This window comes from Hippoglossus stenolepis, chromosome 1, assembly GCF_022539355.2.
Source record: "Hippoglossus stenolepis isolate QCI-W04-F060 chromosome 1, HSTE1.2, whole genome shotgun sequence".
Taxonomy (NCBI): domain Eukaryota; kingdom Metazoa; phylum Chordata; class Actinopteri; order Pleuronectiformes; family Pleuronectidae; genus Hippoglossus; species Hippoglossus stenolepis.
The window spans coordinates 15,584,246-15,601,534 of record NC_061483.1 but is presented as its reverse complement, the minus strand read 5'-3'; the positions used below and the strand labels follow the sequence as shown (position 1 = coordinate 15,601,534).

Sequence of the window (17,289 nt, the reverse complement as noted above, 5' to 3'; positions counted from 1 at the left end):
CAAATATCTTTTTAATTGAGAAATAATAATTTTAGTCTAAACAAACAGCTGCTTTAATGTGAGGAGTTGATCCTTTTCTTGTTAATGTTGCAGTAAACTCAGCATGTCATCTGAAGACATCACCTTCTGTGTGAAGTTATAAGATGTCTTTTTTGTGTATTTCTAACATTTAAGAGGACAGACAGACTGGGCCTGTTTGCTCCCCATTGAACAATGCTGGCATGTGTTTGTTTGTTTATGATATCTGAGCTCTGCTCTGTAGTTCAGAGTCTTAACAGTTTAGTTTTCTTGACTGACAGTTGATATTGAGATATGATACAGTTATAAATACATATGATCTAAAAGTATGTGTTTAAATAATTTGTTTGGGAAGGTTTATGCTCTGTATGTCATTTAATCAACCACAAAAAAAACAGGCTTATTACATAACTGTGAAATACATCACGATCACCAGAAACTGCACCCTTGCCAGAAACACTGTTCATCTCCGCTAAAGTTGCAATGCTCTTCTGCTGAGCATAAAGAGCATATAGGGACATACATCCCATTTTTAAAAGGAAGAGAGGAGTGTAAACAGACATTACACAGAGAGGTTTTAAAATAAAGGAGCATATAGGGACAATTATTTAAAAAACCTCTCTGTGCTTTGTCCGTTCACACACCTCTCTTCCTCCAGACCTTTCATGATATTACCAGGTTGTCTGGTTATCGACATTAACAAGACCAACATTGACAGGTGGAACAACCTTCGTTACATCCAGTACCACAGGCTTTGAATTTTGGACTATTTGAGTTTGTTGTACATGCAACGAAACACATTCAACTACAACTACAAAGTATAGAATTGGTTTGGATAAAATTATGACTGTGTTTCAGTTGTGAAAATGTTTAATTTATCAGAATTACTTCCATTTCATGGCTCAGATACACAACATTTTTGACCTAGATATTTTCAAACATAAATTCCTTAACCTTAGAAACAATGGTAAGGCAAATAAATCCTCACTCATGCTTATGAGCTTTTTCCAGATCTTTCAACAACATTTCACAGGTTTCCAATGTGGATGAAGTTTGCTCATTTGTTATTAGACTAATCAAATCTGGCACCTTTGTGGGTAGACACAACAATATGGGAGCAGCTATGATACCAGCTTAGTTATCTCCATGAGCTCCAGAAACCTCTCGCAACTATCTTGGGGTTTAGATTTTCAAGTGAAAATACATTCATTTGCATTAACATCACATATTCACACATAAAACAAACAGAGAGAAAGAATCAATTCAATATTCCATTTAATAGTCATATCTATGTCTCTTATCCACCTATTGTAAACATGGTGTCATTTACCACAGTAGTTGTCTTATGGTACATAATCATACGTGCAATGCAAAAAAGTCAAACAGAAGTTAAAAAAAGGACAAAGACACTGCTGGATTCGTTGATTACATCACACCAAGGAGATCTCAGTTCTTTGGTCCAGTGGCCCACCCTGTGTGGTGTGCTGCAGTAACGTGGTGGTCCCTGTGGGAAGTGCCATGGATCATCCCCCCGTCTCTTTACTGTGGCAACTCCTGTCGCTGTCACAGTAGTTGGTCCCGTATTTAGCTTTTTTTTTCAATTACTTCTCGCTTGTTGACTTTGTTTCCTCTTGTTTGGGACCCTCAACTACTCCCTCTTCTACTTCTCCCTCTTTTACTTCTACCTCATCACTCACCTCACACCACTCACCCTCTCTCCCCGATAGAGGTTCAGCCACTGCGTCTTCTTCAGCTTTCTCACTTTCTTCCTGCACTTCTTTCCTTGTTTCTTCACTGCTGACCAACGTTGGTTTTTCATGCCTCTTCTCATCATCAACAACTCCCTTTTCCTCATCCATCTCAGTTTGTTTACTCTTTTGAACCATCTCAAGCTCCTCATCTGCCATGGGGAGAAAAATATGAATGAGAAAAATATCACAAAACACAGCATCCAACCTACATATACATACATATTAAAGCAGACATACATGCATATGTCACATGCTCACAGAAAACATACCTGTGCTCTTCTCTGCAGGCTCTGCACTGGGTTGTTCTTCAGGAGATGTCTGTAGATCTTTATCTTGGCCTGGACGATCATTAGAGTGTGCTGGACTGGTCAAATGTTGAGAAGTAGCACTTGAGCTATCACTAACAAAGATAGTTGGGGTTGTGGGGATAGTAAGTGTAGTGGTCGCATTGTTAAAATAATCTGGGTCTGAGTCAGTCGCCAGTGTGGAGCTAACTCCTGCTGTGGTTGCTGAGCTGCTGGTGGGAGTGGTTTCTGCATGGTTTAAAGTGGTGGTGGTGGAAGTGGTGTCTGTGGGGGTTGTTTCAACACAAGATGTAGAGGGAACACAGATGTCAGTGGGGCTAGGAATGACTGGGTGAGTAACGGTGGAAGCAGGGATGGAGTTGATGCAGTCAGTGGGAGTTGGGCTTCTATTGGTGGTGGAGCTGGGGGGAGGAGGGGCCGCAGCGATCAGGGTGGAGGAAGTGGCAACGGGGGCATCAGGTGAGACAGTAGCTGGGATCGCATCATAGGAGTTTGATGTTGGAGATGAATTTTCTGCAACTGGTGAAAGTAAAGTCCCACAGCAAGGGGAGGCGACCAAAGTGGAATCATCACTAGCTTCAGTAAATGAATTGATGGTGGTGGACAAGCATGATGGTGCAGTTGATGTGCTGGTTGAGGGTGAAGCAGCTGTGGTGTAGACAGAAATAGCTGCGTCACCAGGAGAAGCATCGACTGAGAGAATACCATTTAGCTCTGGCAAAGTCGATATAGGCGACAGATTAAGCGATGCTGTGGAAACGGAACTTTCACTGATGGGAGCGGAGACAGATTCAATGGTGGTAATGGAAGGCGTTGTTGTTGTGGTTAAATCGGAAGTGACAGAGGGGCTGGGAGGGATGGGCACAGAGGAAGTGGAAATAACTGAGACAGTGGCAGGGGGATCAGTGGGTGTAGTGGTGCTTGTGAGGGTTGTCGGGGTGGTAGTGGTGGGCAGTGTGGTGGTAGCTGCACTACCTTCTGAGGCTGTGCTGTCAAGCTCTGTAGCATTCGTGGGTATTGTAGCTGCTGCAGTAGTGTTAACAGAGTCAGTGCATATATCTGTGTCGGAGGGAGTTACAGTACTTGAAGGGGAAATTGAGTCGGGGATTGAATCTGACATTGTCGGAACAGTAGGAATGGTGGTAGCAGTGGGGGCGGGAGGAGGAGACGGGGCTGCAGTTGGACTGACTTTAGTGGGCGTGTTCGTCTCCCCTTCCTGTATTTGGGCCAGCTCGTTCTCAGGTGTGTTGCGGCCAGATGTTGTGGGGGGTGCACCTGGCTTGATGACTGGCTTTGGGAGCAGAGCAGGTTTCCCAGCTGACTCGTGTGCTGACACACTTGGTCGAATTTGATGCCTTGTATCTAAAGAATAAAAAATGTTGAAACAATTTAGCGTATTCTACACTGCACATATAAGAGCAGGAATTGTGTTTTGTGTTTGCGTGTTTTTACCTGAGGACGCAGACATTGTTCGAGGTTTTGAGAAAGATGCCGTTGGCTCAGGTTTACTGTCAATGATGGTTCCTGCGACAAAAAGATGATTTACGTCGTATTTCACCAGCAGAATTAATTCCTTATTTTGTCCTTATAATAGATGGAGGAAGGTCAAATACATCTACGTGTCTTATCAGCGCTGTGTCTGAAATATTAAATCTTTTTAAAGGAGAATTCATCCATGTTAAAAAGTCTCTCCTTTTGATATAAATCCCTGAAATTTCACTTCATTAACATAAGCTGGAGCAAAGAAGAGCCCAGTAGTGATTAAAGACTATATTACAAAATTTATTATAATTTAATTGGTGAGCAAATTATATTTCTTTCTAATTAAAAAAAATAAAAAATGTATGTATGTATATGTATATATTATTATAAAATATAAAAATGTTAGAATTGCAACACGCAGGGTATAAACCGCCCCTCTGATGATTTTCATTCTTGTTGCAGTCTATAAGGTAATTTTGTGCATTTTTTAAAAACATGGATATTTCCACTAACATTTTTCAAAATAAATAAATAAAGGACTTAAAACAAAAACAACTTTAAAAAAGAATGTAAACAAAAACATGTGCTATAGCCTCATACTTTGACCTTTGTGCTGAGTTTAGCAAAATACCAAAATTGCTGTAAAGGGAATAATGATTATAATTCCACTGTGGACATCAATGGCTTGATATTAAAAATCTAATATATAAATGGACATACCTTCAGATTCTGCTTTCTTCATCTCTCCCTCCTGATTCTACGATAGAAAAAGATGTAAGGTAACCCTTGATGACTCCCACAGTATAAACATGTCAATTCAGACACACACATTCACACACCTGTGTCTCTTCTGGTGGGGGTTTGGAAACTCCAATACGTTGAAGCATGAGATGGAGTTTCTGTTCAAAACTATTCTGGCCTTCGAATTGTTTCTGAAATCAGCAACAGCAGAGATATAAGGGTTTTTTCAAAGCTCATCTACTGATCTGAATGCATATACAGTAACTTAAACTCACCTTTGCAGTGTTTCTGGCATTGGTGTGCCCTGCAGCTGCTGATCCAGACAGCAGAATGAGAGATTGGGACTTCCCCTCTCTGAGAGCTCGGCGTGGAGGCGCCGCGTCACCTCTAAGTGGGGCAGCACCAGAAACAGGTGTCTCCTGAACAGCCGACTCTCCATCTTTCGCTTTTTCCTTTTCATTTTCCTTGTCATGTTCCTTTACTCTGTCCTTTTCTTTATCTTTCTCAGCTCTGGCGACCTCCCTGAGCGGGCGAATGAAATCAGCGATGGAGGCCTTTTTGGGGCGCCCCTCATGGCTTGGCTCCGATTTCAGACCTCGTCTCTTTTTGAGTGTGAAGAAATCGCCGAGCTTCCTCCTGAGTGTTTTTGTCTGGGGTGGACAAGGGACAGAGCTGGCAGGAGCCACTTCGTGCACTGTGATGGTTTCCTCATCCTGATTTTTCCTACATAAAGGATTAAATATATTTAAAATCTAAGCATATTCAGTTGCACAGTTTGTTAAAGCAGTATAGTTTGTATCTAGCTCAGCCAAATGAAGGGACAGTAAAGACAATGTCACGTGTCAGCTGTGATACTCACAGTGTATCAGTAGGAAGTACCCTCTTAGTAAAGAACTCTTCGACTCCTTCATCCACTCGCCCCATGAGCTCGAGGACTTCATGTTCACTCTCGATTATTGTCTCCTGGTTACCACACACAATACAGACCAATCAAACAAACTTATGCTGAAGAGCAACTTGCATCATATGTAACTTTACGTTACATAACTCTCACCTCTGAAAAACCCACACACTCTGGCCTAGTCTTTCCTCTTCCTCTATAGGTGTATTTTGGTTTGAGTCTCTCATGCAGTCATGCTACAAACCAGCCACCTGGGAGTCAGTTGCTCAGTAACGTACGATGGGGGGGCGTCTCTGGATATTGAATGAGGAATGGAAGCAAGATAACTCATTTTGCCAATATAGGTAATGTGATATTGAAATTGCAGCTGTTCGATGTTGCATCATCCTGATCATATTAACATCTGTGCCCACAAGTGGCAATAAAAGCCAGGAGGTTGACTGCAGAACACAAATTTAGCAGAAGTCACCGTTATATGATCTCCTGTCAGGGGAATTGCCTTGAATTTTGTCTCCCCGGCCATTTGTGGCCAAGGGAGTGACTCAATGTCGACAGCCTAATAGCTCTGTGACAATACCATCAGCTCAGGGAAAAATGGAGATGATCACACAGTCTACATTTTGACACCAGCCTGTGAAAAATAAATAAATAAATGCCACTAGCTTTTTTTCAGTGAGAGCAAGAGAAGACATTCAGACCAAAGTACCAGCCGCTCTCCTACATAGTCATCATGGTCTTTTACACAGCAAATACCAAGTGTGGGTTCTTCAAACTGCTGGTGACCGGTACAATAGGACTGCCTCATTCAAGCAGAGACCAGGCATCTTTTACTGCTCTCCCCCTCCATCCTTCCCTTCCCCCTGCCTCTCCCCTCTGTACCCTATTACATCTCTCCCCCCTCTCTTTCTCTCTCCCTTCCACCACCTTTCCCCCACCCTCACACTCCATTTTTTCAAAAATAATACCCTGTGTGATCCTCCTTTACGGTACCTGTGGTCTGCTGGGACGATAGTTCAGTTTTTGTCGATGAGGTCTCGGTCGGCTCTGGGTGTAGTGCCTGAGCGCTGGTCCGCCCAATGGCAGCTCCATTGGGGAGACACGGCACGCTGTTGCCGTGGAGCTCTGTTGCCGTGGCTCTGTTGCTGAGGCACCGTTGCTAAGAGCACAAGCACCAGCAGTATGTAATGCTTCCACACTGGGGTGGGAGGGGCCAGGCCGGGCTAGACTGACAGATCTGACAACAGAGCCTCGCCTTTCTCTGCCCCCTCCCCTCTGAGTGGAAAACCATGAGAGAAAGATGGTGATAAAATAAGAAGAGAAAGAAAGAGAGGAGCACAGTGACCTCATCGACATTTGTTTCATCCATGCATCCTGGAACATCCATGTGCAAATGTATGGACACACTGCAGAGCAAAAAGCTGAAATGGACAAAATGTTCTATTGGTTATGTAACAAATTAATTATTTATTTTATATGCGGAGAAGATGCTCTGAAATGCTGTAAGTGTCAAGCTGAACTGGAAGAATCATTCACAACTCAAAAACTGTACATATACACACACAATTCTATTCTTTCAGTAAATGTCGGAGCAAAATAGGTCAATGATACTCGAGGAAACTGCACTAAATAGCCATTAGAGGATTGTTAGAACCCTTACTTGTGAAATTTCTCACACACACACACACACACACACACACACACACACACACACACACACACACACACACACACACACACACACACACACACACACAACCGGCTGCTATGTTGCTGGTCACCTCTACTTTAAATCATTCATCACTGATTTGTAATAGTTTGATTAACCAGCACTATTCTTCTATGGGGATTATACATTTTTTCTGTCGGTCTATTGAAGTATTTACATTTTTGAGGGAAAAGACATGTGGACTTATACTTTTCTCAGCGGTTTCCCCCTCAACCAAACAACCCAGAAATAAATTGTTTTCCACCTATGAACGCTTGTCAGCTTTTCCACGTGGAGTAATGTGACAGCAGCCATTTGACTACTTGTAACCTAAAAGGAAAAAAAATGTAGGGTATTTCAAAAAGCCTAAAATCTATCAAAGTGGATCACCATAGTAACACAGCCATTCTCATGTTAATTAGCTCTTGCCTGCTTGTTATTATGCTCATGTGTCCCTGTTAATTCTGTTTTTGTTGAAGACCAACAAGCCAAACTGCACTGTATGTTGACCTATTATTTTCTCCAACCAATTCAAATCAGTGAAGGTAGACTAAATAACTCACTACAATGTTTTACAGTTTAACACCACCAACAACTACATCCTCCGCAAATTATCATACAGTTGAAATAAGTCCTGTCAACAAAAACTGAACATTCAAACATTCATAAAGGTAGGATGAATTGACAGTTTAGGTAAGACTACGCCTTCACTACCTCAAAAGGGCAAATAGTAGATTTTTAGGTCAGGTGTTAAAGTTAGGGTAAGTCTCCAGGAAATACATTTCATTCTATGTCCACAAGTGACATATGGCAACGTATGTGTGTGTGTGTTTGTTCATTTTGTTACCTCTTCAGGGCCTTTTTCCGTGTAAACACTTTGTGAGGGGTAAGTCATTTCTGAGGTCCTGGTTAGTTGGTCCTGGTTGGTTGGGAGTAAAATAAGAATTGTGGTGAGGTTACAGTTTGGCATGGATTGGTATTAGTTAAGGTTAGGGATGAGGTTTTGGAAAAGGCTCTACACAATGGATGGAAGTCAATGAAAAGCCCTGAGATGCATCAGTTTCTGTGTGTGTGCGTGCGTGCGTGTGTGTGTGTGTGTGTGTGTGTGTGTGTGTGAGAGGCCCGCCCTGCACCTACAGCACTAATACCGCCCTCCTGCGGTTGATGATCTGAATAACTTCCTCTACTGAAAACAACCTGTGTTTTGAGTAAACACTGACTGGGCTGTTGGATCTGGGGTGTAGGAGTCGCGCTCGTGTCACGGTGAGCTGATCTCTTCATAAATCGAACAAATAATAATCGGTCAGTGGTATCGATCAGCCCCGTCACGTTTCCACGCCCCCGGAGGAATTCAAATCTGGCGCCCATCACCCACAGCCTGGGCTCCACCACTCCCCTTCTTTCCCTCGGGCGCTGGGTCCGCGCAGCCGCGTCCGCTCCCCGGAGCCGCCATTTTGTGTTAGGCCCACTCCTGTAAAGCGGGAGAAAAATATTAGTCCGCCACACATCATCCAGGTGCCGACCACAGCAGGACCGACGAGACCGCAGCGGGGGCACAGACACCGAACGAATACCAGGAGTGGAAGGAGCAGACGGGGGTAAGTAAAGCCGCCGCTTAGCGTCCAAACACGGGGAGGTTTTTGTAGGAGCCGTCGCCGGCCTCTAGGTGTCACGGTCGGGCTTACCGGCCAGGCGGTTGGCGGGGGGTGTTTGTCTCCCTCTATCGTTATCCAAACTGCACTAAATCCCTCTATAAACTGCTGCTCCCTCGCCCAGTTGGGCATTACGGTGTTTTTTCGGCTGATATTTCCCGATGCTCGCCCCGGGATGGTTGGATTGATCAGTAGTTGTGTTTAAAGTTAGTTTCGGGCCTGTCGTCCATCTTATCGTGCCCTTTGTTTCCTGTTTTCAGACACAGTCGCGCCTACCGAGTTAAACAACTATCACGAGTTTAGTAGTTAGCATCGATTCACTGATATGTGCGTTTAGTCGGATGAACCGATAACTAGTCCGGATAAACTAAACCGTACTAAAACGGATAAGCAAGTGAACGAGGCGTTGGTGGATTGATCGACTGTGCAGTTTCTGTTATTGGCGAACATGAAGCATCGATGGCTGATCAGATCACACGAAGGAGCACGTCTACTTTTTAAAAGTTCACTGCAGGGTTGTACATTATAGCAGAGGGGTTATCTACCGAAGTACACTTAATCAAGTACGGTTCTTTACTATAGTTTTGAAGTATTTGTACTCGTCTTGAGCAATTCGCTTGTGCTGCTTTGTACTTCTACTGCGCACTATCTGAGGAAATGGAATTGTTCTAACTACATGTATCTGATAGTCGTACTTAGTAATTCATCTTCACATTATTTATACAAATGTAAATATTATTTTCAGCTACAGCGATTCCTCCATTGCCATTGAATTAATAAGGATCCATTTTGATATGTGTGCCAACATTGTTATCACAGTACATATGTGGAGAGAATAGTGGAGTAAATGTACTTAGTTTCACTCCTTGCTTTATTAAGGGCATGTACGTGTCTGCTGTGGTAGGGAGATGAGTGCTTTGTAGTAGCTCCATACATCATATTATGAAATATACTATCAAGTTTACCTAGCTTTTAAGCAGTAGACACCATTGGTGAATTAAATCAATATATGCCAAACTAATCAGCAGCCCTTCAATCAGCGATTTAAAGGTCTGAGAGATGCACATTATTAACTGTGCCAGTACACATTTTACCTGATTAATATTCAGCCAAACAGTTAAAATATTTATAAAATCCAGAGGTGCTTTCCCGGGACCGGCCACTGTAGCACTGAGGTGCTGATCTCTGCATCCTGGTACATCAACACCACCCGCGTGTGTGTATACATTCAATGGGGAAACACTGTATTGGCCAGGTGGTCTGTTTTCTTTCTGATTTACTGCATTTGCAGCAGTACTGCTGGTGTGTTTTCAGTTCTTCTGTTAATGCTACTATTTGCACAAAAGAAAATGTATTGTTGCTTTTTAACGTGTCACACTAATCCATTTTACATAGTACATTTTAATTGTCTGCTACTGGTTAACACGCCTTGGCTATCGGTGTGAAAAAGATAATTAATAAGAACATCTCTAGTCTTTCAATTTGTAAACACAAGTTGTGCTAACTGTCAAATAATGTTTGTCTTCTTTATTAGGAGTGTCGGTTAGCCCGTTGCCATGGAGGGCGAGGTTGTTTCCATGGAGGCCGCTCAGGCTGCTGCCCTGAGTGCAGCTGGAAAGGTCCTGACAGACGACGGAGAGGACTTGATACAAGGGGCATCTCTAGCTCAACAGGGGGAGGTGGCTGGTAACATGGAGATGATGGTGATGGAGGGTCTCGATCCCACTCTGCTCCAAATGAAGACTGAGGTGTTAGAGGGAGGCAGCACAGTGACTGTTACTGGTGGAGACGAGGGTCAGATCATCACGCTCCAGGTTGGTCCAGAACACGTGTAAAGTTGGTGTTGGATTTTCAGTAACTAATCTTGTTGTGAAATGTCAAGTTAAATGGTTACTGTTCTTTATAGGTGGTGAATATGGAGGAGCAGGCAGGTGCAGCATTAGGCCTTGGTCAGCTTCAACTGGTTCAAGTACCAGTTACAGCAACATCTGTAGAGGGGCTCCAAGCCACGTATGTTGATGCATCATCTATTAACAAGGATTCAGAGCCAGTAATCTGTCACACTCTTCCCCTGCCTGAAGGCTTCCAGGTGAGAAACAGCTCTGTGCTGCTGTGTAACAAGATTAGTCATTTTTAGTCAACTCGCTAGAGTCTGGACACAATAAATAGAACTGGTGATATTTTCTTATAGGTGGTTAAAGTGGGTGCCAATGGTGAAGTGGAGACCGTAGAGCATGAGGAGCTTCAGGCAGCCCACGGGGAGCTTCAGGGGACGACGGGAGAAGATGTGGAAGGGGGAGAAGCAGCAGAAATGGAACCGCCTATGGCTCAGGATGAACCAGAATGGTCAAAGGACCCAGACTATCAGCCCATTAGCTCTATCCGGAGAGGAAAGAAAGGAAAGAAGAGCCGTCTACGCTATGCAGAGGGCGATCGGGATATGGATGTTTCTGTGTATGACTTTGAGGAGGATCAGCAGGAAGGGCAGCTGTCAGAAGTGAATGCTGAGAAGGTTGTGGGCAACATGAAGCCACCAAAGCCCACCAAGATCAAGAAAAAAGGTTAGACTTTCATAACATCTTTTAGATTCACTATATAACTTCCAAGATATCTGAATGTGATTGTAGAAGAGCGTCTTTCTGAATATAGTCCTGAAAAGATGTTGATTTTCACAGTTTTGAATGAGCTGGTTTTCTCCTTTTTGTGTGTCCAGGTGTGAAGAAGACTTTCCAGTGTGAACTGTGTAGCTACACCTGTCCAAGACGCTCCAACCTGGACAGACACATGAAGAGCCACACAGATGAGAGACCACATAAATGTCACTTGTGTGGAAGAGCTTTCAGAACAGTCACCCTGCTGAGGAACCACCTCAATACACACACAGGTAATTCAGAAATCTCTATTAAGATGATTATCAGAACATGTTGTATTTGAATCCATATGTGCTCTTGTTTTTTTGCAACTCGGGCAAATACAGTTTTATTTCCTTTTCTTACACAGGCACTCGGCCACATAAATGCCAAGATTGTGACATGGCATTTGTGACCAGCGGTGAGTTGGTGCGTCATCGTCGCTACAAACACACACACGAGAAACCCTTCAAGTGCTCCATGTGTGACTATTGCAGCGTGGAGGTAAGTCATCTACATAAAATCGAATTCATCTCCTCGTTTCCCATGATGGCCTCTTTTTGACGTTTCTGTCTTGGTCTTCCCAGGTGAGCAAGTTGAAAAGACACATCCGTTCTCATACAGGGGAGCGTCCCTTCCAGTGCAGCCTGTGCAGCTACGCCAGCAGAGATACTTACAAGCTGAAGAGACACATGAGGACACATTCGGGTAACACACTCAGTGTCCTGTTCTCAAAACAAGGTTTAGTTTGAGAAGACTGTAGCACTCACTGCATTCCCTCTTCTCCTTTTGCAGGTGAGAAGCCATACGAGTGCTACATCTGCCATGCCCGTTTCACACAGAGCGGCACCATGAAGATGCACATTCTGCAGAAGCACACAGAGAATGTGGCAAAGTTCCACTGCCCACACTGTGATACTGTCATCGCACGCAAGAGTGACCTGGGTAAGCAGTGTGTTGCCATTTTTACTTGAAAATACAAGTATATGAGTATATGACGTGCAGGCAAGGCTGGTCTCTTTTAGTTGCAGATCATGAAATAAGTTCATAGTTGTCGCTTGTTGCTGTTTAATTTGAATAATCTTAGACTGCGGAATCGGAGGAATCCGAATGCTCCAACATGGAGGGAACAGTTTTTTTGTCTTCATCCATACAACAGGCCTGAGTAGTATTTCTCTCTCTGACTGTCATGTCTTTGCTGTATTTTCTCTCAGGTGTTCATTTGCGCAAGCAGCACTCTTTTATTGAGACGGGAAAGAAATGCCGTTACTGTGACGCTGTATTTCACGAGCGCTACGCTCTCATCCAACACCAGAAGTCCCACAAGAATGAGAAACGTTTCAAGTGTGACAAGTGTGACTACTGCTGCAGACAGGTGTGTGTCACGTCCCCACAATGTAAAACATGTACGGTGATCGTCATTTTATTTCCCTGCTGAATTGGATCTGTTGTGCTACAGGAACGCCACATGATAATGCACAAGCGCACACACACAGGGGAGAAGCCGTTTGCCTGCAGCCAGTGTGAGAAAACATTCCGGCAGAAACAGCTCCTGGACATGCACTTCAAGCGCTACCACGATCCCAACTTCATCCCCACTGCCTTTGTCTGCGAAAAGTGTAACAAGACATTTACACGCAGGGTAAGACTGAGCTTTTAACATGCTTAGCATTGGTTTTATTTATTTTGTTTACATTTGTCACTGAGTAGTGAAAATTGTTAATGGGCTCCACAGAACACGATGCTGCGTCATGCTGACAGCTGCACGGGTGAGAGTGCTGGAGAAGAAAATGGAACCCCTACACCCAAAAAGGGTCGTCGTGGCAGGAAGAGGAAGATGCAGGCCAGGGCTGATGATGAAGATGAAGATGATGAAGAAGATGATGACGACACAGGTATTGTATACGCTTCTGATAAGTTAGTCCACCTCCATTTGATGTCTTTATTGGAAAGCTCTTATAGAATATGCCTCCCAAATCAAACCAGTAGCAACTGAGTCATTTTTGATATAAGCCAATAATGCTGTTGTGATCACTGACCGATATTTTTCCCCCATAACTTAAGTAAAAGTATCTTTCTGTCCATGTACATGTACTAAGCTTTTTTGATGTGGTAACTGTGAGTTAAACTGTCTATATACTCAAGTCAGCGTTTTAACTCATACGTGCTCATCATACTTTGATATGTAGAGGGGGACTTGGATGAAGCAGAGGAAGAAGACGAGCTGCTAGCTGAAATCGAGATGGAACAGGCTGAACCAGTCGTCCCCATCCCAGCTCCCGTGGAGCCACCAGTCAAGAGGAAACGCGGGCGGCCCCCGAAGAACAAGATAGACAGTGAGTGTGCATTTACACAACTAAACCATCAGATCATAATTATTTGATTTTAAACCATTGTAACAGTCTGTAAAAATACATTTGAGTCTGACCTGAAACGTTCTCAACAGCGGCTGCCATCATCCGTGTTGAGGACGAGGCCACTGGAGAGGTTGATGACATCATAGTGAAGAAGGAGGTCGGAGTTGAACACGATGAACAGGAGGACGTCACCGATGATGGTGTAGAGCAGGTGGTGGTCGGTGAAGGGAAGTCGACCATTGAGATGGAGGAGTTGTCCCATGAAGAGGGGACAGCAGAGGTAGCGCAGCTGTCCGGCGCCCCGCCCAACGGAGATCTGACCCCTGAGATGATCCTCAGCATGATGGACCGGTGATGGATGTGAACCTTTAAACAACCCATGACCACATCTTAATTTTAAATCTTGGCATTTAGGATCACAAACACTATCCTGCACAGAAAACAAACATCACTGTTGTAATTTAAGATATTGATTTTTAAACATGTATCAACAAAGACTTGGATTAAGTGAAAAAGATTTTTAATAAGGATTTAACAACCGAAAAAGATTTTCAGTACATTTGAGTTTGAAGTGGCTGTAATTGAAAGCAGTGTCTTTTTCACTGTTGTCTTTAAAGTAAAATTAACTAAATCTAAACCGTTCATATATTTTTACAATTTATTTCCAACCCACTGTTTTTGTCATACATCTATTGCTAAGAAATGCACCTGTGTAAATGGGTACAAGCTAAGTAGTAGGGTACCTTGCTTTATTTTGGTTTCCATATTGAGCTGAAATTCAGTGAGATTTCTCATAAATTTCCTGAAAAAGAGCAACTACCTTCAGGAAAATGTTACTGCCATTGATCACAGTCACTTCAAGATAAAAGAGATATTTTGAATATTTTTTATTATTTTGTTTTCTGTGGTTACTAGGTCCCTTTTTAAGATTTTTTTGTTTTTAAAAGCTTGATAGACTGCTTATCTAAAGCTCCCTTTTCCTACTGTCACCCGTAGATGATGCATATGTACTAAATATGTCTGAGTGCAAGGAAAGGCTGTTGTTTTTGTTCCAATATGTAGTCATTCCACTTTGGGTTGATGTTTTCCTTTTGTACCATTGGCAATGCTACGTAGCAGCTTGAATGACATTTTATTAACTGTGTGTCAGAAGAAAACAGATGTATGACTGTACAACCAATAAAAAAAATTAGGCATTGAGACTGACGTTTAGGTTTCTGGAGCTGTAATATTTTCAATACTGGATATTTAAAATCAGTCTGGGTTAACTGGGCAGTTAACGTAGGTTAGTGGGGTAGTTACAGCAGAAAGGGCTTGAATCACTGAAACTGGGTGCTAACAGAAATCAGTGTATTGCAACTATATTTTATTAAATCGAGGACTTGATATTAAGCTCTTCACTCATTTGTGTGTCTAGAGTTTAACTTTTTAACATAACTGAACACATACTTGATGAATACAGTATTTACATTTCTATACTACATGCATCCGTGCATGTGGGATGTCTGATTAGTTTGCAACGGTTGCTTCTCTGGTTTTTCTCCTAAGTGTCGTGTAGCTTTTTGTGGATGGAAAAGCTTTGCTCCTGAAGTGCCTGAAACACTTTCTTCACGTCCCTGGCTTTTTTTCCCCGTACAGCATCTACATCACGTGATGTGCCCACCTACTGGCTGTTTTGGCTTGGATTGGTATGGCAGAAATTATGTAATTGTCACCTTGACTACAGCAGTTTACTGCTGATCAGGAACGCCTCTGGGTTAGAGGCGTGATATTTCTGACACACTCAAAGCAGTTGACCAATCACATAAGAGTGATCCTGCTGGCTAACCAGGCCAGGTTTTTGTTTTTTTTTATAAGAATCAGGAGCTAAAGCGGAACATTACCGTCAGAAGGTTAAAAAAAAAAAAGGGAACTGCAGCAATAAGTTGTATGACAAATAATGAATGTTCTGAACATTACACCATAAAAACATGTTTTACTAGTTGCTTCCGTAAAATAACATGAACCTGAAAGTGGTCGAAATATGGACAAAATAATATGGATGTAGAACTATTTAGTGCTTGTCTGATTTTGGACTACATCAGTGACTGCAGGACACTTAACTGAATATTATGCCTGAGATTTCATTGCAGCAATGTAAATGTCCAAACTGCTGATGTAACCATCGTCATGGAAGATATCTGGAGTCTGATCTCGAAAAACAATCTCGTTGCTGAGATGCTGAATTGCATTTGGCTCCGGGATAGAAAAGGTAAGCTCCTGCACATGTAGCCTGTGCTCTGGATCAGTCACAGAAAGGTCTCTGTAGTATGTGTGGGTTGAGGAAGACTTTTTTGGGATACTTGTTTGATCATGGGTCATTCTACCTTTACACAAGAACAGCTGATGAAATGTTTCTTCCAGTGGAAACACCACTATGAGTAAGGTTTGGAGTTAAGACACCAGAATAGATGTTAGTATCTTTAATGATGATGGTTATAGTGGCAGTTTGGATACTGGGTGTGATGTGTGAAGGGTTTTCTTTTCTATACGACCATGGAGTGAATCTAAATATTAATATTATATTTAATATAACTGCCTAAACTAACTACATTTTGCATTTACAAAACATTAAAATTATTTAACTTAATATTGATATATGTTACACTAAATGTATTGGCTTTTTCCACTTCATGGTATAAACACACAGCTGAAGCACAGATTCTTCACAGATCATACAATTATCTCGGATTGAACTGATATCAACAGGCAACAGAATGATACAAAATACTGCTTCTTTGCATGTGACATGTCACATGAATCCACATCATGTGAGATGTGCATGTTGATGCTGATTAAATGCCTTCAATGGCATCCCATCATTCTCTCACATATTCATTAGATTAACTATTCTCTCTCTAGTGCTGATATTTGTGTCGGCTGCAAAGGTCCTTCCAGGGCAGAAGCCAAGTTATCTGCCTCATATCATAATGGATTTATGAATTCTTTATTTTAACATGCTGGTTGTCGTCATCTGTATACTGAAAACAGGTTAGCAGGATTTCTGTATGACTGTAACCAGAGTTTCTAGAACATATAGGCAGAGGTGAAGAGAGGACACAGATCCTTACTCCAGTTGATTATTTTTCGCTTTATTTTGTAAACAGTAAACAAATTAAAAAGTTGGGTAAATAGTCCAAACATCAAAATAATTAAAATAAATAATCGTTGATAGTCACATTTGAGAAGCCAGAACAGGCAACATTTGGTGCTTTTGCAGGAAATTGACTCAGTGTCAAAATAGTTGGCTAAATTTAAGTTTTTGTCACATCCTCATATGCTTTATAAATAATCGGAGAATCTACTTAATAAATATAAATAATATATTTTCCTCTGAAATGTTGTTGAGTTCAAGTACAACGTTGCACAAACTAGAAATGTAGCATCTTTTAAAATAATTTTCACCAGTGTATACAGGCAGATTTAATCAAACATGATCTGTGAAGAGAATATTGAACATATTTGCAGAATTCTCTCTGATAGTTTCAGTCTCTCCTGGTGGAAATCCTCCTCTATAACAAGTGTTAATTATCTGTGAGGTATTTATCCATGTTTTGTTTCTCCTGACAACACAGACAGTCTGTGAGTCTGTGGTTTCTAAGGTTGGGAACCTCCTGCTCATGTTATACTGGTACAAGTCCCTGCAGTGAAGTTCTTTAGCTAAGGAAAAAGTTAAGGGAAACTTAACTTAGAGATTCTCAAATGTTC

General features: G+C 42.2%; 2 protein-coding genes across 4 annotated transcripts; one reads left to right on the top strand and one right to left on the bottom strand.

Moving 5' to 3' along the window:
* Positions 1 to 870: 870 nt before the first annotated feature.
* LOC118107284 (serine-rich adhesin for platelets) lies at positions 871 to 8,271 on the bottom strand. 2 transcript variants are annotated; one of them, XM_035155634.2, is made up of 11 exons: positions 8,041 to 8,271; positions 7,751 to 7,822; positions 6,189 to 6,470; positions 5,157 to 5,260; positions 4,573 to 5,020; positions 4,396 to 4,488; positions 4,277 to 4,313; positions 3,527 to 3,598; positions 3,264 to 3,436; positions 2,039 to 2,107; positions 871 to 1,918 (listed from the first exon to the last, which is right to left on the bottom strand). In XM_035155634.2, the coding sequence occupies exons 1-11, from the start codon at positions 8,269 to 8,271 to the stop codon at positions 1,712 to 1,714; spliced, it is 1,788 nt and encodes a 595-aa protein (XP_035011525.1). In that variant the 3' UTR covers positions 871 to 1,711. The 2 variants fall into 2 exon arrangements, with proteins under 2 accessions (XP_035011525.1, XP_035011523.1); XM_035155632.2 differs by having other exon boundaries at positions 2,039 to 3,436.
* Positions 8,272 to 8,363: 92 nt separating this feature from the next.
* LOC118107320 (transcriptional repressor CTCF) lies at positions 8,364 to 14,744 on the top strand. 2 transcript variants are annotated; one of them, XM_035155635.2, is made up of 13 exons: positions 8,364 to 8,501; positions 10,090 to 10,369; positions 10,462 to 10,644; positions 10,747 to 11,116; positions 11,269 to 11,439; positions 11,556 to 11,689; positions 11,773 to 11,893; positions 11,981 to 12,130; positions 12,400 to 12,560; positions 12,645 to 12,827; positions 12,921 to 13,080; positions 13,375 to 13,521; positions 13,632 to 14,744. In XM_035155635.2, the coding sequence occupies exons 2-13, from the start codon at positions 10,112 to 10,114 to the stop codon at positions 13,895 to 13,897; spliced, it is 2,304 nt and encodes a 767-aa protein (XP_035011526.1). In that variant the 5' UTR covers positions 8,364 to 8,501; positions 10,090 to 10,111; the 3' UTR covers positions 13,898 to 14,744. The 2 variants fall into 2 exon arrangements, with proteins under 2 accessions (XP_035011526.1, XP_035011527.1); XM_035155636.2 differs by lacking the exon at positions 8,364 to 8,501 and adding an exon at positions 8,987 to 9,118.
* Positions 14,745 to 17,289: the final 2,545 nt, after the last annotated feature.

What these genes read in the sequence shown, in the direction of transcription:
- LOC118107284 (XM_035155632.2), bottom strand. Translation starts at nt 8,271, where the DNA reads ATGGGCGCCAGATTTGAATTCCTCCGGGGGCGTGGAAACGTGACGGGG. An exon ending in AGGAGGGCGGTATTAGTGCT is followed by an intron (nt 7,823 to 8,040) that starts GTAGGTGCAGGG and finishes CCAACCAACCAG; the next exon opens with GACCAACTAACCAGGACCTC. An exon ending in GCCTGCAGAGAAGAGCACAG is followed by an intron (nt 1,919 to 2,038) that starts GTATGTTTTCTG and finishes TCCCCATGGCAG; the next exon opens with ATGAGGAGCTTGAGATGGTT.
- LOC118107320 (XM_035155635.2), top strand. Translation starts at nt 10,112, where the DNA reads ATGGAGGGCGAGGTTGTTTCCATGGAGGCCGCTCAGGCTGCTGCCCTG. An exon ending in CCCTGCCTGAAGGCTTCCAG is followed by an intron (nt 10,645 to 10,746) that starts GTGAGAAACAGC and finishes ATTTTCTTATAG; the next exon opens with GTGGTTAAAGTGGGTGCCAA. An exon ending in GTGACTATTGCAGCGTGGAG is followed by an intron (nt 11,690 to 11,772) that starts GTAAGTCATCTA and finishes TGGTCTTCCCAG; the next exon opens with GTGAGCAAGTTGAAAAGACA.